This window comes from Periplaneta americana, chromosome 1 (genome assembly GCF_040183065.1).
Source record: "Periplaneta americana isolate PAMFEO1 chromosome 1, P.americana_PAMFEO1_priV1, whole genome shotgun sequence".
Taxonomy (NCBI): domain Eukaryota; kingdom Metazoa; phylum Arthropoda; class Insecta; order Blattodea; family Blattidae; genus Periplaneta; species Periplaneta americana.
In genome coordinates, this window is record NC_091117.1 from 211,989,442 (window position 1) to 212,015,440 (window position 25,999).

Consider the following 25,999-nt stretch of genomic DNA (forward strand, 5'->3'; position numbering starts at 1 on the left):
GCCATTTCATAACATGGTAATGACCAATCTGATATACAGAATGACCTGTAAGTAATGTCATTAATTTCAGGTCGTTATTCTTTGAGATACTTCAAATAAAATAGTTTAATACAGTTCTGTGTTGTTTGGGTAAAGGAAGATAAGTCATAAAAATAAGTTTGAGGATAAATGAAAATTAAACTTCAGAACTTTATTGCAAATAATTTTCTATACAAAACACAGCAAATGCTAGTATTATTTTGATTCTTGCACACCCACTTGTATAATTTAGCTTGTGTGTTCATCTGGAGAACAAAATTCCATTTACACAAAAAAATTACATCCCCCTTTACCCGAACATCACATGATTTTGCTTGTTTTTTCTTCCTTTCCGAAACAAAAATTGTTTTATATCAAAAATTTTATAACGTGTTTTGGGATGAATTCCCAATATGCTCAGTCAGCTTAAGGGGCGAGGATGGTATTTTTTGGTGAAAAATGAGTAAATTAAAAAAAAAAAAAAATTCTTTAAAATACTCTGTGATATGTGTGGAATGCATAGCATAACATTTTGTGGGTATTTATGCCCTTATCGGATGTTGAGTCGCCATTTTTAAACTTCCTGCGTTATGGATTTTTAAATCACTCGCCCACTTTTATTGTTGTTTCCGGTAAATTAAATTTTCAAAACAATTTTTTTTTTCTTTAAAATGCCCTTTGATATGTGTGGAATGCATTGCATAACATTTTGTGGGTATTTGTGCCCTTATCGGATGTTGAGACGTCATTTTTAAACTTCCTGCGCTATGGATTTTTAAATCACACACCCGCTTTTACCGGTTTCAGTACCTTCAATTTTTTTTGCTACATTGCCAGACAAAAATGGATATAATTTCTGAACTATTAGGGTGCTATTCATAGACATTTCGCTGCACACGCTACGAGCATACTAAGCTAGCCCCGGCTATCCACTGGTTACTTGTACAGAATTCAAATCATATCCTATCGCTAACACTGGTTTATGAATATGAAAAATGCTGATCATCCACCGGAAACCCGCGCTAAAAATGTCTATGAATACGGCCCTTAAAGATACATGCATGAAATTTAGAACACATATTCTTTAGACTATTAGGAAACTTTTCTCTGTAACAGAATTTTGTTAATTGATTTCATTTTAAAAATACGTCCGTTTGTTTGCAAGAAAGGAAATCAGAAAATTGTTATTAAATTTTAGTTGTTTATTTTACAAATGTAGGGACTAATATAAAAAATCTGTTACAGACAATTTGTAGAACATGCTTTTTCAAATACATTGCAAAAAACTGTTTGAATCTATCTTAAAAAAAGGTTTAGATATATCTGTTTTAGTACAATCCTACATTGGGTATAATTTTTTCAAATTTGGGCCCCCAAATAATTTTTTTTTTTTTTTTTTCAAAATATTTTTATTTGGTTGAGTTGCCACAGCTATGAGCTCTCTACATACAAAAAATTAATATTTTACACCAAATAGGAAAAAAATTTAAAAAAAATACCATCCTCTACCCTTAAGAGAATAGTGTATTATGATAATAAATTATTGAAAGAATTTTATTTTTGTTCCATAAATGTGCAGAAATTGATCCGAACAAACGTTCTGCAGAGGAAAAAACTAAAATTCTTTCAATAATTTATTATCATGATATACTGATCTCTTAAACTGACTGAGAATATTGGGAATTCATTCAATGGCTTTCCCAAAACACGCTATGAAATAACAATTTTTATCTCAAAAAAGAAGCAAAACCGAGCAAAATTGTATTCAACTTTTTTGTTTGAAATATCTCAAGAAATAACTCCCTGAAATTAATGACATTACTTATGGTTCACTATGCATATGTGATCAGGGATGCGGGTCTTGTTCAAAGCAAATGTCTCCAATAATAGGTGCAGTATCTAGTATAACTACTCATAGTCATTGATTATTCAATGAGGACAGCAAGGCCTCATATATGAATATACTGTAAGTATATAACTTTTTCTGTTAATACACATTAACTTGATGAATTCACAACCAATGTATACCTTGTTCTTTGGTTTTGATTTGGATGGAAAAAATATTTTTATATCTCTCCTGAAAATTTTTTTGTGCACTTAAACCTTAGTTGTTCACAATCCTCAATAAGTTTCAATTTCATGACACTTAGTTTTTTGTTACAGTTACCATCTCAACATGAAGAAACTCTCGGCAATTTTCAAAGACCAAATCAATTCGCCTCTAGATCGCGCAGTATTCTGGACAGAATACGTCATCAGACACAAAGGAGCGCCACATCTGCGCTCAGCGGCGCAAGACTTGTACTGGTACCAGTATCTGCTACTCGATGTCATACTCGTGCTTTCTGCAGGGATCCTCCTGGTGGTATTTGTACTATACTTTGTTGTTAAAGTCATGGTTAGGACTGTCACAAAGTTGAAGCGAAAATCGACGACAAAAACAAAAACAAATTAACGGTTTTAATTTGTATCTAGGAGAAGTCTCAATATTTGTAGAAACTGAAAGGAATGTTGTGTGGAGTGAGAGGGAGGGCAACGACATGTTGCAGACAAGGACAGTCTTAGAATTTATCGACACATAGAGTGTTGTAATTTTCTTGAGCCAATTCGCTAGTAGAAGCCATTATTTCACACTCGCCACAGCTTGCAGTTTGATACTGCAGTCTATTTCATATTTCATCATTAGAAATAAAATTATGTATTACAGAATTATAATCCTGTGTACACTATTGTTGATTTATTTTTTTTTTTACTTTCCATTTCTTCTTCTGTTGCTATTACTTTCTCATCCTTCTCATTATCTATGTTCTGTTTTCCTTTCAACCTCTTCTCTTTGCATATTGCAAGGTCAGAAATGCTTCGTAACAAATAATAGTGCTCATCTAACTGTTCTTTTTAAAACTTTTTACTTTCAGGATTTCTGCTTCTATTTGCTTTTTCTTATCGTCTTTCTTCTTCTTTCTTCCCCTTTCTGCTACTTTTTTTTATTTTTTCCCTTTTCACGTCTCCTCTCTTTTTTTTGTAACTATTCCCCTTTTCCCTCCTCTTTCTTCTGCTTTGTTCTGCTCCTGCATTTTCTTCATGTTTTCACCTTGTTTTTTCTTGTATACTTCATTCTTCCTTTCCTTCATTTATTCGTCTCTTTCTTACATTCCTGTTTTTCTCAATTTCCTCCTTTAAATTCTTCTCTTTTAGCTCATTTTTCCTTTATACAGTTTTCCACATCTTCTTTCTTGCATCATTCTCAATCTGCTTCTTCTCCTCTTTTGTTTCTTTCTTCTTGTTTTTGTAACTCTCCTGCTTCTTATTTTCTCCACCTTCTACTCCATTTTGCTTCAATTCTCCTTTTGTTCAATATTTTCTTCTCATTTTTCATCTCCCTTCCTTGTTGGTCTTCTTTTAATTCTTCACTCTTTCTTTTTTCTATACATGTATGTAAACAAATTATAAAATGTTAATATTTTCACCTCTTGCTCATGTTTCCAATAATCAGCTGCACAAGAGAAAATGGTACCTAACTTGGAGTTGGTCTATCATTTGTATGCCTGTGTACATTTTCCCCTGCTCTGGTAGGCTACACAAATTTTTTCATATGCCAGAAAAGCTTACCTGCAACTAGCATTCCATGATGTGATCATCGTCTTCACAACACAATATTTTATACAACGTAAGAAACAGCTTCAAAACAACAAAATAACATTGTCTTAGAAACAGTTACTCAGCAACCATGCAATATATTGGTAGTAAGAATAAAGCTTAAGTACTTTCTCAAGGTTTGTACTTATGAGTATGAGCACTTCCTGTGACTATATACTCGTAACCACTAGAACATACTCATTTTCGTAAGAATAAAGACATTCTAGCTAACGCAAATATATACTCATATCAACAGCCTTCTTGATCATTTAAATGTTAGCATATACTCGTGTCATCTATCCTCTTTGACCACATCGCACCATGATGCTACGTCGTCTTCAGAAGATTCTGTAAGAACTTAAGTTTACATGCACATGAACAAGTTTCTTATGTAAGACTCCACTCTGTTTTTTCTTTGTTTTGTTTGTTTGTTTCTTACTTTTTCTATCTGTTCATAGATCAAGTATTATAAATAATCTATAACAAAGATATATTCAAGGGGTAAATTAGGTGCAAAATAAACATCCTTTCCCCAGTCGTGTAAACAAGGCACTACCCGAAAGTGGATTAGAAAAATTCACACTATAGTAGATCGGTCAGTTTTTGTGTCCAAAACTGAGCATGTCATGTCCACTGTATCCTATATTACTCGATTTTTGTGTTTATTGCTCATTCTTTTCTTAAGTAGTAGTAGTAATAATAATAATAATAATAATAATAATAATAATAATAATAATAATAATAATAATAATAATAATAATAATAGTAACAATAATGCTATATTAATGGCATCACAGTCTTTCAATAAGGAAGATATAAAATTTCACATAATTCGGAGATTTTTTTAATGCCCAAAATGTTTTTAGTTAACATCATTCAGTACTGTACGCTTTATGTTGTCCTGGTACAATTATTATGTCCTACTTGTATTAATTTATTTAAAACAGCCCTCCTCCTAATAGGACACAGAGTCTTCTACAATTTGCAATTGATGTAATCTTGAGAACACAACTGCGGCTTTTTGAGTCATATGTTGAGCCTTAAAATTCAAAGTTTTATAACCAGTTCCAGGTTCCATTCACTGTCACTCGATGAAATTTTAAAAACGTTCCAGATTTTCAGAGAAATTAAATCTCAGCATGCAAAAAACGTAGGTAAGTCTTCATAATTTAATCGTGAAAGCCTAAAATCGCAGTCGTCATTTATGTTTAATATTTTTACTTAATGCAGCTTTATTTGCAGGTCCACCCCATAGAGGTGCAAACAATCTCTTTTCTTCAGCTAGCGATTCATCATAAGACATAACTTCGGCATTCCTTGCCATAGTTTTAAGGGACTTCACCACTTCCACATCACTCTGAACTCGTATTTTAAGCCACTCCACAGCCTCCGTGAAGGCATTTTCACTATCAACAATACCATCAACGATTCCAATCTTCAGAGCTTCTTCTCCTGAAACTTTACGTCCTGTGGCCAACAGATCTAGAGCCTTGGTGTAACCAACTTTACACACCAGTCTGGTGCAGCCTCCCCACGCAGGTGTGATGCCTAAGCGGGTATGAACAAATGCAATTCCACCAGCGTTGGATGTTAGGAGACGAAAATCACATGCAACTGCTATTTCTGAACCACCTCCCAGCGCACCTTCAAGATAAACAAAAATCGTGTTTATATAATCATATTAATTTGTTTCACACTAAGTTTAACAGTCAATATGTGAACTTTCTAAGCAAAACATGGTTTAGTTTCAAAGCAAGGTTCTAAACCAAAAGCAAATTAGTAAAACATAAAACGCAATTTAAACAACCTGAGGGTATTAAAAAGAAATAAATTTTATAAAAAAATTCAGCTCTAAAATGTGTATTAAGTACATCCTGTTTGGCGAAAAAAATTAATTTATTGAATAGTATTAAAGGAATTTCCCAATATAATAAATTTAAAAAATTAACTTTCTTGGCTGTGATATATCACAGGAACAATGGAAAGAAATTTGAAAAGTTTTTTACAAAAGATTTTGGGAAACTTTTATGTAACTGCCTTAACATTAATCGTTAATTACTGCACTATAATATGATCAGTTATTACCTGTTCCTTCAATTAATGCAACTGATATGAGAGGTAAGTTTTCGAGCCGATGTAACACTTTCTGCATGAAAATTGCCATAGAAAATCCATCATCTGGATTAGAGAGGAGGCGGGCCATATTCAGGTCACCTCCTGAGCAAAAAGTGTTCCCATGTCCGTATATAATTAAGCCTTTTCCAGAACTCCAGTTCTCTAATGTATTAATTGCAGACTCAAAATCTACCATCATTTTCCCTAGAAAGAAATATGCAAGAAATAAATTACAATAGTCCTACTGAATAAGGTATTCATGAAAATACTGTCTTAAAATAAATTTAAAGAGCGAGCTGGCTTTTCTCTTTGGCTCATGTCTTGGGTTCATGCCCATTTGGCGAAACTCTTTGCAACAGCAGGCATCACAAGATCAGGTTAGTAATCGCAACATGTCTTAAGTCCAGTGGCTACACTACCTATGAAGAAGTCAGTGGAATAGCGGATACCGGAAGTCTTCGGCATATTGATATTATAACATTTAAACCTGGAGAGACAAAAGGTTCTGGATCCAACCGTCAGATTAGAGACGCATCAGAATCAACCTGAGGAGGTTAATTTAGAGAAAAGGGCAATTTATGAACCAACTACCCCTTATTACAAAACATCATACAAAATCAGGGATATAGAAGTCATCGGATTAATGGGTGGGCGCTAGAGTTATCCCCTCTCATAAATTCATATTAAAATCCCTGCCAGGGATAACTTCTATCCCCCTCACAAAATATAATTGTTTTAATACGAGTACGGTATACTTTATAAAGTATAAAGTAAGCAAAGAAAATAATACTGATGTATTATCATCACCGGCAAACTGACAACAATCAATAACTTAGGAATTACACATCTTACCTTAAGCCTGCTCATGGATATAATTATTATTATGCTCAAGATGCAAGACAAGCAACTTAGTGGGACCAAGTGTTGAGCCATAATAATAATAATAATAATTATTATTATTATTATTATTATTATTATTATTATTATTATTATTTTATGTATGGTATTCTCTATCTAGAATTCTATCCCCTCATCAGAAATCTTCATTAGTGTAGTATAGTATAGTATTTATTAGCTGTCGTTATAGCAAAAGCTAATGACATTGTCAAATTACACGTGTGAAATTATCGTACAAAAATGAAAATTATTCTATTACAACACTAAAGATAAAACAAAATGATCACAAATACTCCTTAGAGTTTACAATTGAGAGTCAATATTATCAAAAATAGGCTAATATCTAGATGAAAATTGTAACACACTGATCACAAATATTATTTGATTTGCTCCGTTTATATACAATAAAACAAGAATTAACTTAATTTATGAGAATTTCCTAATATACCGGTATTACAAAATAATAATAACATTCAGAGAAAGAAACCTAAAAGATATCTACAGCTTGATTTTTAAACTCAAAATATTCTTGCACAGAATAGAATGGCTTTCTAAGAAGCCACGTTTTCACTTTGACTTTGACTATGTCAAGTGACACTTCCTGTGCTTCCTGTGGTAACATGTTGAACATTCTACAGCCCAACATGTTAGGACTACTTTTAACTTTGGATAGTCTGCAAAATGGTTTTTCTTTATTCCGAGTATTATACTCGTGTTTATCCATCCTACTGGTGAAGCCATAAAGATTTTTCTTGATGTAAAGAAGGAGTTCCAGAATATATTCATTAACAACTGTTAAGATGGACTCCTGTATGAACAGTGGTTTACAATGTGCTTTGCTTGGCACTTCTGTGATAATTCTTATTGCTTTCTTCTGAATCAGTAGGACTTCATTAAGTTTATTGCTGTTTCCCCATACTTCAATATGCTATGAAAAAAAGCAAAATAAACACTTCTCAGGTACTGCCCGGGTATTTTATCTCTAACTCTTAATTTGCACTCTGGGCGCCGCCCCTGGTTGCATGTAACAAAAATATCTGCTCTCATCAAATCATTACATAGTTTACAAAGAACCTTCAGTGCATCCTGCTTGCCAAGAGCCCAAGCAGGGCTTGAAGTCACGTTAATTTTCACAACAAATTCTATACTTATATTTTCGATGTTTTAAACGTTCATATTTCGCAGCATCATCACACTGTATCAATGGCTTTTTCGTGTTGCAGGCTGTCTGTTATCTTCACTAGATTTCATAGCAGCGATTAAATGAACTGTTCACGTGAACACCTGGCACGTCTATACAGAGTATGATTTTTAAATTACTTCAGCTGGCGAAAGTTAATGAAAAATAATGGGAAGCGGGTATTTGTTAAAATAATCTCAATAACTCCATCATTGTTGAGCGGCGAATTCTCGGCTTTGTTTCAGGCAACTTTACAGGAGAATGCTGTACTGAAACAACGTTAATTTAAAGTGCTGAGAACCAACTGGCAATTGTTATATTAAATTGAACAGGGAAGTAATGTGCAATATATTTTCATACTTTTATAGTACTAAGCAAATTAAGGTATTTTTGCGGACCATAATGGAATTATTATAGTACATGGCACAATCAGCAAAAATTTATGGTACGGTACAATTGGTATCACTGTGGGTAATGTACTATCCCGAGTTCATACAATATACTTCTCGCGTAACCATGGAATTAATTTTAATAGGACTTTATTCCGTGTTCATATAACTGGACCTAAGCAAATTTATTATTAACTAGCCATACCCATGCCCTCCGTTGCACCTGTTAGAAATAAATATAAAGTAATTACATAATTAAAATAGGACGTTTGATCCAGGGAACATTCGTGTTTGATAGAAGGATAAATCATTTAATATGTTACTTAATTTAAATTATATTTAAATAATTAAAATGCGATCATTTGGTTCAGAGAGCACTCAGAAGTTACTGTAATAACATTATAGCATTATGTCCATCTAGAGAAACTACACTTTCCAATGGTGAAATAATAATTAATTATACAAATCGGTTTATTTAGCTTTCGATATTACTTCATACAAACACAGAAACATCCTCTGTAGGCTATGTTTCATAGCTTTCGATTGTTGTTGTCCAAGGCCCCTTATAGACGTAGTCATTTGTTTTTCATTTCATTACACCGCCTTAGATAGCATTGTATTTTAATTTTAAAACTCACTTATGTCATTTAAATATCAGTCCTATCAAACTTTTGCAAAGAACAAAACTTATCGGAAATCATTTTAAACAAACTTTTGTTATGCAACATATTTCACAAAAATCAATAATAAGCAAGATATTTCGATTTATTTAATTCAGGCCCCCTTATAACCCCCCTTTTAAATAACGTATTTTGAATGTCATATAGCCTAAAACCCAAGTTACAACGAACTTAATTTATATTCCAATTTTCATATAAATCGGTTCAGCCATTATCGCGTGAAAAGGTAACAAACATCCAGACAGACAGACACACATACGAACAAAAATTTCAAAAAAGCGATTTTCGGTTTCAGGGTGGTTAATTATATATGTTAGGACCAATTATTTTTGGAAAATCGAAAATTACCAGAAAAATTTCGGCTACAGATTTATTATTAGTATAGATTATAGCAGACTGTGGTAGTTGCACTGAGAACCATAAAAACATTCATTCTGTCACAACCAATATTACTAAATTTCAAAACAAATGCAGCATTAATGCGAATTATTTTTCTTTTTTTTTTTTTTTTTCTTTTTTTTTTCACCTCTCAAGTGGCTTGTTAGATATGAACCCCTATTGTGTGCCCGAGGATGTGTTGTCCTCGCTCTGTCTTGAAGAAATTCCTTGTCAGAGGCTCATAAGGTCATAACCCACATTCTTAAACGTATCGTAATATATGATAATTCTTACCACTGACAGCATTTCTTCTTTCTGGGTGATTAAGACATAATGTAGCAATGCCAGTTTCTTCATTCTTTTCAAGATCCACGCTACCTCCTGTAGACTGTAATAATCGTGCACGTATTTCAGCAGTCGAAGGTTCTTGACCGCTGTAGTAACTCAAATATTTATACTGCGAGTATTTAGCTGGCAGAGGTTTCGATTGACGAAGGTATCCCAAAATATTCCACATTGTTTTTCTTCTTTACAGCACCTGAATATTGCAAACAGTCACGATAGTATTATAAGTTCCGAATTACATGTTAATCTTTGAACAAAGCTGTCTGTTTCTTTATTTGTGATATCATCATCACTGCCTCAGTAGCACGGTGTACTTGGGAATCATTGACACGCTGCTGCAATTGAATGCCAGCTATATAAATATATCAATGGCTAAGAAGTGATACCTTGTATCTGTGAATTTGCAGGTGACTCAGACAACTGTTTTAAAAATTAATTTCTCTCAAAATAGACAAATCTTTTACATATGTCTCTGCTTTGCAAGATCTTCTATTCGAGGAAAAAATATTAGTTGACTGTCCAATTTTGTGAGCATAATAATAACGTTATTCTAAATAATAATGCAGTTAAACTAAACTACCATTTCTGTAGATACAAGCTATCACTTCTTGGCCATTGATATACTATTAACGAAATTAAATGTTCGTTCTTAAATGTTAATGGAAAAATATTTAGAAGAAATTCATATTTCCTAAGAAAGGTAAAGTCTTCTCGTTTTGTTAATTAGATGACCCAATAGAAGCTAACTTAGTGGTTTCCAACCCTACATCTCGTCCAATAAAATAAAACTGTACAAGATCTACGTGTCCAATAAGGCAGTCACTGAACTTGCAAAAATTTATATGGTTAAGTACTCTTTGTCCCTCATGGCAGCTCACAAATGGTGAGAAGGTTTCTAAATTAATTAATGCCTTAAAGATTTTGTATGATGATTTTATATGTTATCTTAAATAGGGGTACCAGTATGTTTAGTAAGTTGGTCATGACTAGTGTCATTGGTTAATAAATTGTTACATTTGTATACAAAACCGTTACTATATAAATTGATTGTATTTTTTAGGAAATATATTAGAAAAAAAAACAAAGCTCCTTACATAATTGCAAGTTGCTACATGACACACTCTATCTTTTCAATTCTGAGTGAATAAATGTGCCAGTATAGGTAAGTTTAATGAAAACAAATAAAAATAATAATACAAGTACTGTACCGGTACTAGTATTTCCAAAATGAAGTAAATAACAGTTTAAGTTTAAATATTTTATAAAATATAATGGTGAATGATGGCTAGTGAATCGCGATAATTTTTCCTGACAGAAAGTGTAGATATTACTAATCACCTACCTATTGAGTCCAAGTTGCTGGAAGAATTGCATGGTCGGTCATCGAAGTGACCTATTTTTACTATATTTCAAATCACATAGCCACCAACCAGTTAAACATTCCATGCAATTATAGAGATTCTAAAAATCCCCTGCCATCTTTTTGTTTTGTTCTTACAACCTGACTGGAGCTACAGACCTAAAAGTAAGCTGTCTTCTTAAAAAACGGTAATTCTACAGAAGAACTACACCAAAGGAGGTATCATTTTTAACAATTGTTTATTATGAACAGTACAGAATAGAATGTCGTTTTACTTTCCAGCACTCAACACTTTCCACAAAATAACCTAGAACTATTCATCTGTTACACGTAGTAATGTATTGATGTTATAATGCCATGTGCCGATGAGACATGTAATTTACCGATAGCGGTCAAGATGGAAATTTCTGGTTAGTGGATGTTTGGGACCTGGACTGCACCAGCAAGAAAGCATTATTAGTATCAGTGGAGGTTCAAATTATTGGACAGTGGGTGTTTGGGGGCCTGGACTGCACAAGCAAAAAAGCAATTTTATGCCAGTGGAGATAGAGATTATTGTCAAAGAATGTTATGTTTTATTTAATGACGTTTGCAACTCCCGAGGTTATGGCACAGTCTACTATATACAGTCACGAAGCTTGAGTTTTGAAGGTGCTTGAAACAATAGACTGTGACGGTACTATTTTGCATTGCCTGTAATGAGGCGATATTAGCGATCCTAGTGGTGAGCAACTATCTAATGTTTGCATATTTACTATGTATTGAGCTTCGCGACTGTATATACTAGACTGTGGTTATAGCTTCTCCGGTGTGCCGGAATTTTGTCCTACAGGAGTTATTTTACATGCCAGTAAATCTACTCTCATGAACCTGTTACATTTAAGCACACTTAAATGCCATCGACCTGGGCCGGGATCGAACCCGCAACCTCGGGCACAGGTCAGAGCTATATCAACTGCATCACCCAGGCCAACCTGAAGTCGAAGAAGGTCATATTTCGACATAATTAACAATCATATTTTAGGCCAATATTTAAATGGTGAAACATTTGCTCGTGACATCTGATGTGGACAATATAGTAGGCCCACTCTATAATGCTAACCGTAGAATACAAGTTTATAGAAAAATTGGTGCCTCCTTTGGCCTAGTTCTGTAGAATTATCTTAAAAACAATTTGGAAATATACATGTGGATCGTAGGCCTAATACATAAAGGTACGCAACAAGTTCAGAAAAAAAAATACATCATAAAACTGGTGAGTTCTTACAGAAAAGCGACATTTTAACTGGTGAAGTTAAATGTTGTGGCGTAATGGTTAGCATGACTGACCATGAAATGAGCGGACCCGAGTTCAAATCCTGGTTGGGACAAGTTACCTGGTTGAGTTTTTTCCAGGGATTTTCCCTCAACACATTAAGAGCAAATGCTGAGTAACTTTCTGCGCTGAACCCTGGACTCATCTCGCCAGAATTATCATCTTCATATCATTCAGACCACAATAGTTGATAAAGCGTCGTAAAATAACCCACTAAAAAACAATTCAAAATATACATCTATTCTGGTTATTTCCTTTCATTGGCAGATTACGATGTTAGGTTAAACATGATATGAAACCACATACGCCATTCTAGAGTATAGGCGGGGCTGGAGAATCTGAAAGAATGGTGAAATGGCAGGTTACCCTGAACACTGTCGCTCGTTCACTAGTAGGCCTATGCACATTCGACACTGGGCGAAAAGGTGCAACATTCTTTCAGATTTTCACACAATAACTAGCGTACTATGCAATTCAACTTTTGCGCAAATAACAGTTATTTGGAAGTAAAACTTCAGCAGAACTGCCAAAGATAATGCGTTCTGGCCAATCTTCGGTATCTCCGCACACCACATACGGGACTGACGTTTGATTTGCGTTTCCCTATGGCCTACAAGAAGTGACATGAGGCTAAGATCTATGACAAGGTTAGTGGGTTAGATGAGGGAATATTTAAGTGACGTGAGGCCGAAGAATGTGAAAAGGTTTCAAAGATTAAGTACCATTTTCTCTCCTGTGTATGTAGTGTGGGGGGAGATCGAAATTTCACATAAGTTTTTATAACATTCTAGTGGGGTGCAAAGATACACCTGATATATTTACAGTTACACAAGTGAGTGATTAAAGTGGTGATCTGGTTTATTATTACGGACTAAAAAGGCAATTTCGTGTGCAACGGTTTAATGTCTTTATGACAAGTTAATTTAAAATGCCCGCCAATGTATTTTAAAAAAATAAAGTGTTTTTGGAAGATAAATCAGAGAAGAAGAGGCTATGGGCACAGTGTAGTTAGTAGTTAACTCTATTATATAATACAGAACGCTCATTCATGCTGTCCGGTTAGATTATGTTTGTTTATAATAATAAAGAGAAGAGCGCACAATGTGCAGAGTTTGAGATAAGTTACTAACTTCCGCACAAGTTTGTCAGAGATTGTTTCCTTTGTTTACAGTTTAAAACGTGGTAGCGCTCACATTTATTCCCACATTATTTATTTATTGTTTGATTATGGATAGATAATTTGGTGAAACTAGCGCTGAGGTAGTTCCGGTGATTTTGAAAATGAAAATCGTTCAATTTAATTTATATGGAATTTTTTTGTGGAGATGGAGTTGATCGTATAGGTATGCAAGGCATGACAAAAGTCAACTAACCAAACCTAATCTGTCCCAGATTTGTATAAACAAGGTGTATAAGAAAAGTACGAAGGGAACTACCTCAGCGCTAGTTTAGCCCTTGAAAGTGCAAGATCGGCATCAACTACAAGTATGTTACTATATATTTCAGCGTATAAAATTTCTCACATTAATATTATATTACAATTACAAGACCTGCCAGTGCACAAAAAAAGTTACAATTATTTTACGATAAAAAAACACTCTCACTTCTTTACCTATTTATGTATTACCCCAGATCAGCAGATCACACGTGACCAGGGATATTACTTATTATTGGCTGTAGTTGGTAATGTTGTTATCATGTTTCTATTTTTTTTTTAGTAAGAATTCTGATGTAATTGAGGTCGCTGTGAAGTAAGGTTATCTGCGCCAGATCATGTTAGTCATAGTACACAACTTTTTTCCCCCTAAAAATTATGATGGTAAACTGAGTGATGTTATAAGGAAAATAAGAATTTGATTGAGGCTTCCTGAATTTGAGCCCTGATTACGAATATTATTGTGGTACCCCAATAACTCCGTTATTATTATTATTATTATTATTATTATTATTAATTTTTTTTAATTTTAGAATATTGTAATACAGTATTATCACAGTCTATAGTATATACAGTCACGAAGCTCAATACATAGTAAATATGCATCCATAGTTAGTTACTAACCACTAGGATCGCTACTATCGCCTTATCACAGACAATGCGAAATAGTACCTGCACAGTCTATTGTTCCTAGTACCCTCAACAACTTATTCTTCGTGACTATATATACTGTGGTATTATGGTTTATGTTTTGTGTATTGTGGAGATATTTATTATTTAATGTTTTGTTTAATTGCTAATTTTTCATTGTTAGTTTAGCGGGTAAAATTTATTAAATTTGTATTGCTCATAGGAATTTAGCAGGTTTTTAACTCTCACAGCGGTAAAATAATCTTTGACACTGTAGCAATTTAGCGGTTTCTGCATTACATCTTAGCGGGTTTTTAAGAATCGAGTTGGCGACACTGTTGCCATTGTACACATAAATGCCGATCGTCCACATGGCAAGACATGCAAGAAAGTTTCAAGCTGTGTTGAGTGGATTATATTTATTTAATCTAGCGTTCTATAAATGCTTTGTGTAAATCTTTGTCATGTAAATGTATTACTTGTTATTGTAACAAGCTTGTGATTAAATAAATAATAATGGTGCAGCCAGTGTCTGAAACAATAGACTTTGCAAAGGAAGAAGACAAAATAATTAACTTATGGAAGCAGTTGGATGTCTTCAGAACTTGTTTGAAACAATCTAAAGGAAAACCTCGATATTCTTTCTATGACGGCCCACCTTTTGCAACCGGGCTTCCGCATTATGGACATATACTTGCAGGCACCATAAAAGATATTGTTACCAGATACGCCCATCAACGAGGTTACCATGTAGAACGTCGGTTCGGTTGGGATTGCCACGGTTTGCCAGTGGAATATGAAATCGACAAGACATTGGGGATTAGAGGACCAGAAGATGTGGCAAAAATGGGAATCGACAAATATAATGGTGAGTGTCGTAAGATTGTAATGAGATATGCATCAGAGTGGGAAATCATTGTCGGTCGTCTAGGAAGGTGGATAGATTTTCAAAATGACTACAAAACTTTATATCCTTGGTTCATGGAATCAATCTGGTGGGTGTTTAAGGAGTTGTTTGTGAAAGGAATGGTGTATCGTGGAGTGAAGGTAATGCCATATTCTACTGCTTGCAATACGCCTTTATCCAACTTTGAATCAGGTCAGAACTATAAAGAAGTGATCGATCCAGCTGTGATAGTAAGCTTTCCAATCATTGGAGACCAGAATGTTCATCTTTTGGCATGGACTACAACTCCGTGGACTCTGCCTAGTAATTTATCACTCTGTGTGAATCCAGATCTAAACTATGTCAAAGTAAAAGATTCTACAACAGGAAAGGTGTTCATTTTAATGGAGAGTCGATTAGAAGCTCTGTATAAAAAGGAAGATCAGTATACTATCCTAGAAAAATTTAAAGGAAGCAGCTTGAAGGGAAAGAGATATGTGCCTATTTTTCCATATTTCCAGGACATGGAAAAGAAAGGTGCATTCCAAGTTCTCACAGATGGTTATGTTACAGAGGAATCTGGCACTGGAATTGTACATCAAGCACCATACTTCGGTGAAGATGATTATCGTATATGCTTGGCTGCAGGAATCATCACTAGAGATCAAGATATGGTGTGTCCAGTAGATGCTAGTGGACGATTTACAGAACCAGTAACTGAATTTTTGGGTCAACATGTAAAGGATGCAGATAAGAATATAGTAAAATGGTTGAAGGAAGCAGACCGTCTAGTGAACAGTTCAACAGTAAAACATAGTTATCCATTCTGCTGGCGTTCAGAGACACCCCTTATTTATAAAGCTGTTCCATCATGGTTTGTTAGAGTTGAGCAAATGAGTAAGGATTTACTCAGGTCAAGTCAAAGCACGTACTGGGTACCTGACTTTGTCAAAGAAAAACGCTTTGGGAATTGGCTTCGCGATGCTCGGGATTGGACAATCAGTCGTAACAGATACTGGGGAACTCCAATTCCATTATGGATATCACCAGATGGTGAAGAAATAGTCTGTGTTGGTAGCATTGCAGAGTTACAAGAATTAACAGGTGTAGAAGTGACTGATCTTCATAGAGAGAGTATTGATCACTTGACGATCCCATCGCGGCGACCAGGCCAACCTCCATTACAGAGAGTCTCTGAAGTGTTTGATTGTTGGTTTGAATCTGGCTCCATGCCATATGCTCAGATGCATTATCCATTTGAGCGTGCAAAAGAATTTGAAGATTGCTTTCCAGCTGATTTTATTGCCGAAGGCATTGATCAGACTAGAGGATGGTTTTACACTCTGCTGGTTATTTCAACTGCACTTTTTAATAAACCACCATTCAAGAATCTGATAGCAAATGGTTTAGTTTTGGCATCTGATGGGCAGAAAATGTCTAAACGGAAAAAGAACTACCCAGATCCTATGGAAGTTGTGAATAAATTTGGTGCAGACGCTTTGCGATTGTATCTCATTAACTCTCCAGTAGTCCGTGCCGAAAACTTGCGCTTTAAAGAAGAAGGTGTTCGGGATGTTTTGAAAGATGTGTTCCTTCCATGGTACAATGCATATCGTTTTTTGGTGCAAAATCTGGACAGACTGATTAAAGAAGATGGAGTTAAATTTGAATTTGTTGAAGGTGTAGCCCTGGAGAAATTGTCCCAGAATTTGATGGATCAGTGGATTCTCTCATTCACGCAATCATTGCTCCAGTTCGTGAAACAAGAGATGACAGCATATCGACTGTATACTGTTGTTCCACGACTTGTGAAGTTTATCGATAATCTCACAAATTGGTATGTCCGCATGAATAGGAAAAGACTGAAGGGAGAGGGCGGTGTTCATGACTGTTATGATGCTTTGCACACGCTGTACCATGTCCTATATTCAATGGTGCGTGTTATGTCTCCTTTTACACCGTTTCTCACAGAGCTGATGTACCGCAACCTCCGTCACTTTTTGGAACCTCATACCATCATGGATAGTGTGCATTATCTCATGCTTCCAGAGCCTAGAAGTGTTCTTATAAATGAAGACATAGAGAGGGCTGTAGCACGCATGCAAACAGTCATTGACCTTGGCAGAGTAATAAGAGATCGGAAGACCATTCCAGTGAAGTATCCTCTTCCAGAAGTGGTGGTTATTCATCAAGATGAGAAATATCTGAAAGATATAATTTCCTTGGAGCGATACATTTTGGAAGAATTGAATGTGCGAAAAGTGACTGTAACAACTGACAAGAAGAAATATGGTGTGACACTTAGAGCAGAACCAGATCACAAAACCTTGGGAGCACGCTTGAAGGGTGCCTTTAAGCCTGTCATGCAAGCAATAAAATCATTGACAGATTCAGACCTGCACGAGTTTTTGTCAACAGGACAGATGAAGCTTTTGGGACATACCATTGAGCCAGCAGATATTCGTATCATGTTCAGCTTTAGTGGAGACAGCACCGGTGAATTGGCAGATAACTATGAAGCACATGCAGATAATGATTTGTTAGTACTGTTGGCAACAACAGCCGATGAGGCAATGCAAGATGAGGGCATAGCCCGCGAAGTGATAAATCGGGTGCAGAAGCTGCGAAAGAAAGCACATCTAGTTCCGTCAGATCCAGTGACAGTCTACTTCAGTGTTGATCCCCCAGACAGTCAGCTGCAGCGTATCACCATGTCCCATGCTCAGTTCATTGAAAATACACTGAAAGTTCCGTTACGTCCAGTGACAGAGTTGAAAACGCATATGCGATCATCTCTAGTGATTGAAGAAACACAACAACTTAAAGGTTCTTTGTTAAATTTGGTAGTAACCCGTGGTTTCTGTCAAGGCTGGAGCTCTGACGCAGAATCAAATCAACAGCAGTCTGAAACAGCTGTCGAACCTTTCTGCAGATATGTCAATGTTCAGTTATGTGGTCTGCAACCGAAATATGGAGCTAAAATGTCTTGTGGGATGATTTTGCTAGAAAATCCATGTCAAGAAAATCTAATTACAATTAAACAGTTAAGAGAAGAGATTGAAGTCCTTTTTGGCTTGTATGGGCAAGATTTTATTCTTTCCAAATCAAAGAATGGACCAGAACTGACAGATATCCCTGACTTGAATAGTTTAGATAAACAAGTACTTTATGTATACCACAGAAGTGACAAAAAACCTGAACCCTTGAGACAATCTGTCAACAATGGTCCATATTGTAAGTTCATCAATATAAGCTTTAATGGCAAAAAGGGAACAGTACTATTGGAGAATTCATATGGAGGACATATTTCGCCAATACGTGACCAAATTAGTTGCATATTTGGAGTAGATGTAAGCAAGCTGGCAGATCTAGGCCTAACAGATTCGGAAATAATTACTGGGCCGGTGGCTGTTAAAGTGAAATAACTGCACTAACAAGTAATACCGTAACTAGGTTCGAGTTGAATGTCCCTAGTTCATTTATGATGTCAGATACCGAAAGAAAAGAAAAGAAAACATGGACAGAGGGATGACTGGTGAAATACAATACTTACTTTTTACAGATGCTATTAATTGAAAATACATACATCATTTGACTTACTAGGATTTTTTTTTCCAAAAAAAAAAAAAAAACTGTCATGACCTCCATTGCTCTGTGTTGCTGATGATATGCAACCTGTTACATTAAAAACTCCTTTTTCCTTACCCAGTACTTTTTTTTTTATCATTTCCACGTGCCTGCAGAATCCACTGCAATGCTTACATTTTTTACTGTAGCTCATTTAAATACTAAGTCTTGTTCTTATAACCCATCACTTGGATTAGTAGCCTTTTCATCCCACAAAAACATGAACTCTGTTTTGACTACAGAAAGTGAAACTTCAATAAGTAATGTTCTTATGGAGATTGTGTTGTGCTGTATACTGCAGGGTAAAAGAAAAAATATTAATTTGGAAAAGTTATTTATTTTCTTCATTGATTATTACCACTACATTTTTCATTAATTTCGTAAAAGTATAACTTAAATGATTATGATGTGTAAAAATTCCGTCAGCATTATTTTTATGTCTTGTGTGTTATACCTGAAGGCTTTAGTAGAGGAAAGTTTTCCTTGTGATCATATTTCTCATTATCTGACTTCTTGACATTTTTCGTATAATTACACTTTCTGATCCTGTTTGTTGCTTAGAAAAGCATGTGTTAGTGTAGCTTTTACATTTTTACAAATGTTAAATATTGATCACAAATTAAAACTATCCCATACTGGTATGTTCTAAATACCATATCATGTTTTCTGAATTGTATCTATATATACTGTACTGTTATTTTATAGTAACATAGTGATTACAGTAGCAGGATGGCTACAAAATTTCAAATAGCTGTTAGCAGTGCTTGAAGATTTTGCTAATTGTGAAGTTCCTCAAATTAATAATTTAGCAAATATTTAATGTTGGAAATACTTTATATTTGTACTCAAGTGCACAGTTGTGAAATATGATATAGCCTTCACAATATTATTAGAAAATGTCATTGAATGAAGAGATTATTGAAACAGAGATGTGTAAGAGCGTATTCCGAATCTCACCGGTGAGCAATCTGATGGCATCACAGTGTTCCGAATTCCACCGATGGCGTAACTGATGCTCCACCAGTGTTGCACCGGTGCCATCAGCTTGCAGAGGTGGTGGCAGTCTCCATCAGCCGCCATCAGTGAATCTGATTGGTTCTTGTATAGAGCGGGAATTAGCAGACGAATGACATCATGCACTGTTGTGTCATGGCGGTGTGTTCTGCTGTCTTGTTTGTAATGAGCACAATGTAAAACAATATATTAATGGCTTATGATTGAACATGTCAACGGACCAGTTATTACTACCGGTTCAAGAAATAAGTTGTTTATGATCTCTTTTTTTCTTTGAATGAGATGGCAGTACGGAAATTTTGCTAGCGTAGCACAGATAACAACTTACACAGTCGCCATGACAGCCATCAATCCTTCCAGCAGTTTTGCTTCTATTCCGCTGCAGCATGACGTCATTGTTGTCCACCGGTCCGGTGAGATTCGGAATACGCTGTAATCTGTTTCTATATGATTAATATAAAAATTATTCAGACTTGCCGCGACATTGCTTACCTGTGTAATAGGAATGTATTATTTCAGCACCTAGTGAAATTCTTTCATGTTATGTTTTTTATTTAAAAGATAGAAGAAAACATATATATTTTTTCATGGAAAAGAAAAATGTTTTGTTTTCCAAAAATCATGGCATTTACTGAAGAAAAAGTTTGCATCGTTTTACTTAATTCACAGCAATATTTGTTGTTTAGTCAACTGTCTGAAGACCAGTCTGAACCTCACAATTGATACCAACAAGGCACCACCTATGAGGCAACTATGAGAGGAGATACTAGGGTAGATTGGCCAGCAACAGTTAGTAAAATAGTGAACCATGATTTTGGCAGAAAAATATTGAAAACTTTTCTTTAAAATGAAATTATATTGCTTGAGAATACATTATAATTTTTGTCCTCTTATAATACTAGGGATGGATAAAAAGTTATGGCAACACTGCTGTCACATGATGATGGTGCGTTCGAGAGCTGCCAGCTGTGTGGACATGAACAAGGACTGTTAGATGAGTTAGTGCAGCAAGCGGCGACAGTACTCTGTCAATCTACTGCAGTGTGTAAAACGTTGACTTTCATAGGGATAGTGCGAGTCCCATAAGACCATGTTTACAAAACTAGAGCAATGTTCCTGGATCAAAATTGAAATGACACGAGGTCGTAGTGCACAAGAATGTTTTCAGGGACTGCGTGAAGCATGTGGCGATGCAGCGTTGCCATATCGCACAGTTGCACGATGGGTTAAAACGTTCCGGGAAGGCCTTGTTGGACCAGTACCAAAGGGAAGGTGACGACTTTCTTGGATGAATCGTCAGTATGGACGAAACCTGGACTCGCTTGTATGAACCAAACTTGAAACGCCAATCAAATGAATGGAAGCATCCTGGTTCTCCTCGTCCAAAGAAAGTGCGCCCTACACAAAGTGCTGTGAAGGAGATGTTCATTGTGGCGTATGACATTGATGGGGTAATACTGCACCACGCTGTACCTCCAAGGCAGACGGTAAACGCAGCACTACCTTCATCCAGCACTCGGGAGAAAATGACGACACTTGGTGGTACAGAATCCCATCATTCTTCATGACAATGCAAGGAATCTCACCGCTGCTGCTGTCAAGGACCTCTTGTGCCGGTGGCAATGGATGATTCTGGAACATCTACCGTACTCACCTGATATGAGTCCATGTGATTATGATCTCTTCATCAAAGTGAAAGAACCACTGTGAGGAACCCGGTACAATACCAAAGATGAACTTATCTATGCTATAGTGCGGTCAATACGAAACATCAACAAAGATGGACGCGCTGATGGTGTACGCTGCCTTCCAAACATTTGGAAAAAGGTGATAAATAAGGGGGGCGACTATATAGAAGGTACGTAAATGTTGTACCCCTGTGAATAAAGCCATGTCAGAAATATCGAACTGTTGCCATTACTTTTTATCCAACCTTTGTATTAGAATAGCTACAAGAATTTATACAGATAACCTTTTAAAGTTACCATTGTTGAGAAAAGCTGCAGATCAGCTTAAGATTGCTTTCATTACCTAAGAACCATCAAAAGAAGATTATTGTATGCTATCCAATTTTACAATTACTTTCATTTCACATTCCTTTGTTAAATGTTTTTGTCTAAATTATTTGTGTGTGAAGACAAAAATAAATTTCGCTGTAAAATTGCAAGTGTACACAAATACATACTCATCAAGAAGTTCTTAATAAATGCAACTGATTGCCACCTTTTGCATGGCCACTGTTTCCCCGCAGCAATGAGCAATCTGCTGGCAAAATATAATAACTTCATAATTCGTTATGTACACATCTCACATCTTTAGGATGTTTCTCAATAACCTGATTTAGTGTTCACGTGAAATATTCAGAATTTATTTTATTGTACTTCACTGGTAAGCAGATTTGTGACTTGTTGCAATAAGCTTCATTACTCTTTTATCTGTTTTGCTAAATAATTCAAGTGTGAGTTTCGTATAACTTTTCTTCACTTCTCAGTTTTTATTTGGAATGTCTGGTTGTACGACATTTTTCATGAATTTCTATATTGTTGTTTTGTCAGGAACTAGAGAAACTATTAACTTCCTATGAAATTTTCTGCAACGCTTTCCCCATTATGCATAAGTGTAAATCCATAGTTGAAACTCATGTCTCAGTTTCACAATATCACTATGGAATGATTACATTTGTTTGGATCTGTGTTCATTATTAACATTGTTATTGCCACAGCAGATAAGAGTGGAATGCTAGAGTCGACGGCAATTCAGAAGGCGGTTGTCTGCTAGCGTTTGCGTCGAGAGAGACAGATAGAGAGAGCAAGGCAGCGTACAACATTGCCACATCATACTTCACGAGCACGTGCAATACAAATAGCACAGGAGAGAATTTAAATTATCAAAAGACAATAATGACCTTAGCCGTTGATTACTGTAAGCATGACACCAAATAAACCCTCTTTCCTCCACTAACAATATTCTTTGCACGGTTCTCAATCCCACACCACATGCTTCTGCAGTCGTTTCTTGCATGTTGGCAACGTTGCTGCCAGCATCAAGATGGCCGGCAGCGTTCTGCTCGTTAACGTTTTTAAAATAATTATACACTTTAAACACTATTTTCCGCGCCTGTTTGTGTAATACTTGTCTTTTTACAGTCTCTTCTTCCATTTATTTACCTTACATACACACAGTAAATGTTAGTTTTACTTATTCAATGTATTGAAACACTCGCATGTGAACAAACGAACTCGGGAAGTGCTTGTTATAGACTGATTCCGATTGATTCTACTGTACAAGCTTGTGACGTCACGTACCAGAAATGCTACGGCGCATATAGAAGCTAACCGCCTTCCGAAATGCCATCTAGTCTAGCAGAGTAAACAGCCATGCTTGGGGGGGGGGGGGGGTGCAGTATTTCTAGTAGTATGGCATTTGAAAAATATATTCTATTTCTGTTTACGCATTTAAGAAATGAGGGCTCTTTTCTGCCACAATTTCGTTCCCTTAATAATTGGAAATATTCATTAGTACTAAGGAGTATATGTACACATATTTTGATATGATTTGTGTACAGGTAGGCGAATATAATTTTGTTGGCCATGAAAACATGCTATATTATTGAAGGCTGTTTGATTACAAATATATTTAACCCAAAGAGAATTCCATTAAATACAAATTTTTTTAGCTTTACCTTTACTTTCTCTGTTTACATGTATGAGCTACATATCTTGTGCATTAGACGTAAATAATAATGCTGTAAGAATTCTGTTGGGTATTTAATGTGTTGGCTGATTTATTTGCATTGATTTTAATTGAAATGTAATTTCCAGATTTTTTGATTTGACTGTAATTAAACATTTTAAAAGTTATTAAAAACTGTTCATGAGATATTGTATCTAATTTATTTACTTTTATATAATTTGAAGCATAAACTGGATGAAGTGATAGTAATATGATTTTTTTCTGCTAGTATTCGAAATGGGCCAAGGCAGACACTGATGAAGACACGATACCAGTATCAAAATGATGCTGTCTATCCTACAAGATATATTACCTTTTCAACACCTTTAAAGTTTTAAGTTTAAAAAATTCCCAGGAGAGGATGGATTAAACCCTGAGCTATATAAATATGCTGGTAATAAATTATATGATATAGTATTAGCTTTTCTAAATAATGAGTATCTTTCAAAAGAAATGTCTAAAGTAGAAAAAATATTGTAAATCCAACCTATAAATAAATCGTGGAAATTACAGAAGAATACATGTTATAAAAGGTACAGTAGATTATTAAATGAGAGATTAAAAAATATTGCAGAACAGTTTATACTCAAATGCAAAATGGATTCAGAAAGGGAAGAACTTGGTTGATAACATATTTACTTCAAAGCCGATCATGAAGAAAAGAAGAGAATTTAATTTACAAATCCATCTAGCTTTCCTTGATATTAGAAAAGCTTTTGATATGGTGAGGAGGACAGTTTTATTTTTAACATTTTACAAGGTGACATCCAAAATTTACTGCTACAGAACATTATGGAAATATACAAGAGTTATGTGATAAAAATATAAATTAATAACAAAATTAAACATCCAAAATAAATTAATACAGGAGTCCTACAAGGCTACATGCCTCCGATGTTGCTCAGTGTATTATTATATTAATCATATAATTTCAGAATGGAGTAGCATAAACGATCAAGGAATTTACATTCAAAGTAACATGACATTTAACACAAAACTGATTATATGTAGGTGACTAGAGTGTAATATCTAAATCAGAGGATGATACAAAGTGGAATACTCATATTAAATAATATTCTAAAAGAATTTTGAATGAAAATTTGTTGTAAAAGATCTAAAATTATGGCCTTCAAAGGTCAAGAATCAGTAAGGTCCAAAATTGTAACCTAAGATAAAATATAACAAACTCTTTCACTTACCTGGGTTGCGACTTGCCATAGAAGGGGAAAAGGATATTCAAGGAAAAATTACGTTAGAGCATTTTCTCACCCTTGTCATTTACTAAACAGATAACACAATGTTGACGTCATTAATGAAAGAGCCAATCAGAGTCATTCACCTCGTGTCATCTCAGTAACCAGAGTGGCTATCTCTAGGCAGATAACACTGACGTGAACGAGGTTTACCATAGGCCTAATTTGGTGTTAAAATTATAGCATCTTGTTTGAGACTTAACATTGTAGAGGATATTCATCTACTAAGGACAGCTCAAGATGGATAAATATTCAGGCTGAAGTACAAGAAGACTCGGGAAAGACTTTTTCATTGAGGACGTTGAAAGATCATTTTCACAGATCTCTTACGATTCTTTCTGAAGTTTTACAGACATGAACATACGTCACCAAATACATCACATGATGTAAACATAGCATTAACCGTTCAGCAACTGCAAAAGTGTGAAAACTATTTTCTAAGATATTAAAGGTGTTAAATCAAGTTCTGAAACCAAACTAAGTTCAAAAATAGACTAGACTAAATGTATAATACACTTAATTTTCTAGTTAAAACAAATGGTAGCGAAATTTGAACAGTTACGAAACACAATGTAAAGAACTTTGTTGCAACAGAAATGAAATTTTTTAAGGAAACTGTAGGATCTACTTTGATCGAACAAGAGGAATGAAGATATTTTAAAAGATTTACGAGAAATTATATCAATATTAGAAAAGATTCAAAATTACAGAAACAATAATTGAAAACAGCATGTTCACCATATATACCGAATATTTTGCTTCAGTACCAATCTAAAAAAAAAAAAAAAGATGAGACAGACTGCTGAAAAATTAGCAGATTGCTTTCAACTAAAGGTCAAAACAAATCATTTACTTACTTATGGCTTTTAAGGAACCCGCAGGTTCATTGCCGTCCTCACATAAGTCTGCCATTGGTCCCTATCCTGAGCAAGATTAATCCAGTCCCTACCATCATACCCCACCTCTCTCAAATCCATTGTAATATTATCCTTCCATCTAAATCGGTCTCCCCAAAGGTTTTACTCCCTTCGTGAAGGAGAGTGGTGGTGGTGGTGGTGGTGGTGGTGGTGGTGGTGGTGGTGGTGGTGATGATGATGATGATTAAATTA

At 35.2% G+C, this 25,999-nt stretch overlaps 3 protein-coding genes across 6 annotated transcripts in view; 2 read left to right on the top strand and 1 right to left on the bottom strand.

Moving 5' to 3' along the window:
• Positions 1-2,742, top strand: part of LOC138707692 (UDP-glycosyltransferase UGT5-like) — a 25,506-nt gene extending 22,764 nt beyond the window's left edge. For both annotated transcript variants that reach the window (XM_069837499.1, XM_069837508.1), the window contains one exon: positions 2,182-2,742. In XM_069837499.1, the coding sequence (XP_069693600.1) occupies positions 2,182-2,473 (292 nt within the window). In that variant the 3' untranslated portion in view covers positions 2,474-2,742. The remainder of the gene's footprint in view (positions 1-2,181) is intronic.
• Positions 2,226-14,168, bottom strand: LOC138707705 (ethylmalonyl-CoA decarboxylase-like). Of its 3 annotated transcripts, none has more exons than XM_069837559.1 (4): positions 13,926-14,168; positions 9,588-9,831; positions 5,740-5,871; positions 2,226-5,298 (listed from the first exon to the last, which is right to left on the bottom strand). In XM_069837559.1, the coding sequence occupies exons 2-4, from the start codon at positions 9,808-9,810 to the stop codon at positions 4,853-4,855; spliced, it is 801 nt and encodes a 266-aa protein (XP_069693660.1). In that variant the 5' UTR covers positions 9,811-9,831; positions 13,926-14,168; the 3' UTR covers positions 2,226-4,852. The 3 variants fall into 3 exon arrangements, with proteins under 3 accessions (XP_069693660.1, XP_069693644.1, XP_069693653.1); XM_069837543.1 differs by having other exon boundaries at positions 5,740-5,973; positions 13,926-14,159; XM_069837552.1 differs by lacking the exon at positions 13,926-14,168 and adding an exon at positions 12,375-12,522 and having other exon boundaries at positions 5,740-5,973.
• A 530-nt stretch (positions 14,169-14,698) lies between these two features.
• Positions 14,699-23,784, top strand: IleRS (Isoleucyl-tRNA synthetase). Its single transcript, XM_069837574.1, has one exon. The coding sequence runs from the start codon at positions 14,895-14,897 to the stop codon at positions 18,687-18,689; it is 3,795 nt and encodes a 1,264-aa protein (XP_069693675.1). The 5' UTR covers positions 14,699-14,894; the 3' UTR covers positions 18,690-23,784.
• Positions 23,785-25,999: the final 2,215 nt, after the last annotated feature.

Bases quoted from the DNA above. Each gene is read 5' to 3' on its own strand.
- LOC138707705 (XM_069837543.1), bottom strand. From the start codon at position 9,810: ATGTGGAATATTTTGGGATACCTTCGTCAATCGAAACCTCTGCCAGCT. The intron at 5,974-9,587 runs GTAAGAATTATC...ATTTCTTTCTAG, and splicing joins AAGAAGAAATGCTGTCAGTG to GGAAAATGATGGTAGATTTT. The intron at 5,299-5,739 runs GTAATAACTGAT...TTTATCTTGAAG, and splicing joins TGCATTAATTGAAGGAACAG to GTGCGCTGGGAGGTGGTTCA.
- IleRS (XM_069837574.1), top strand. From the start codon at position 14,895: ATGGTGCAGCCAGTGTCTGAAACAATAGACTTTGCAAAGGAAGAAGAC.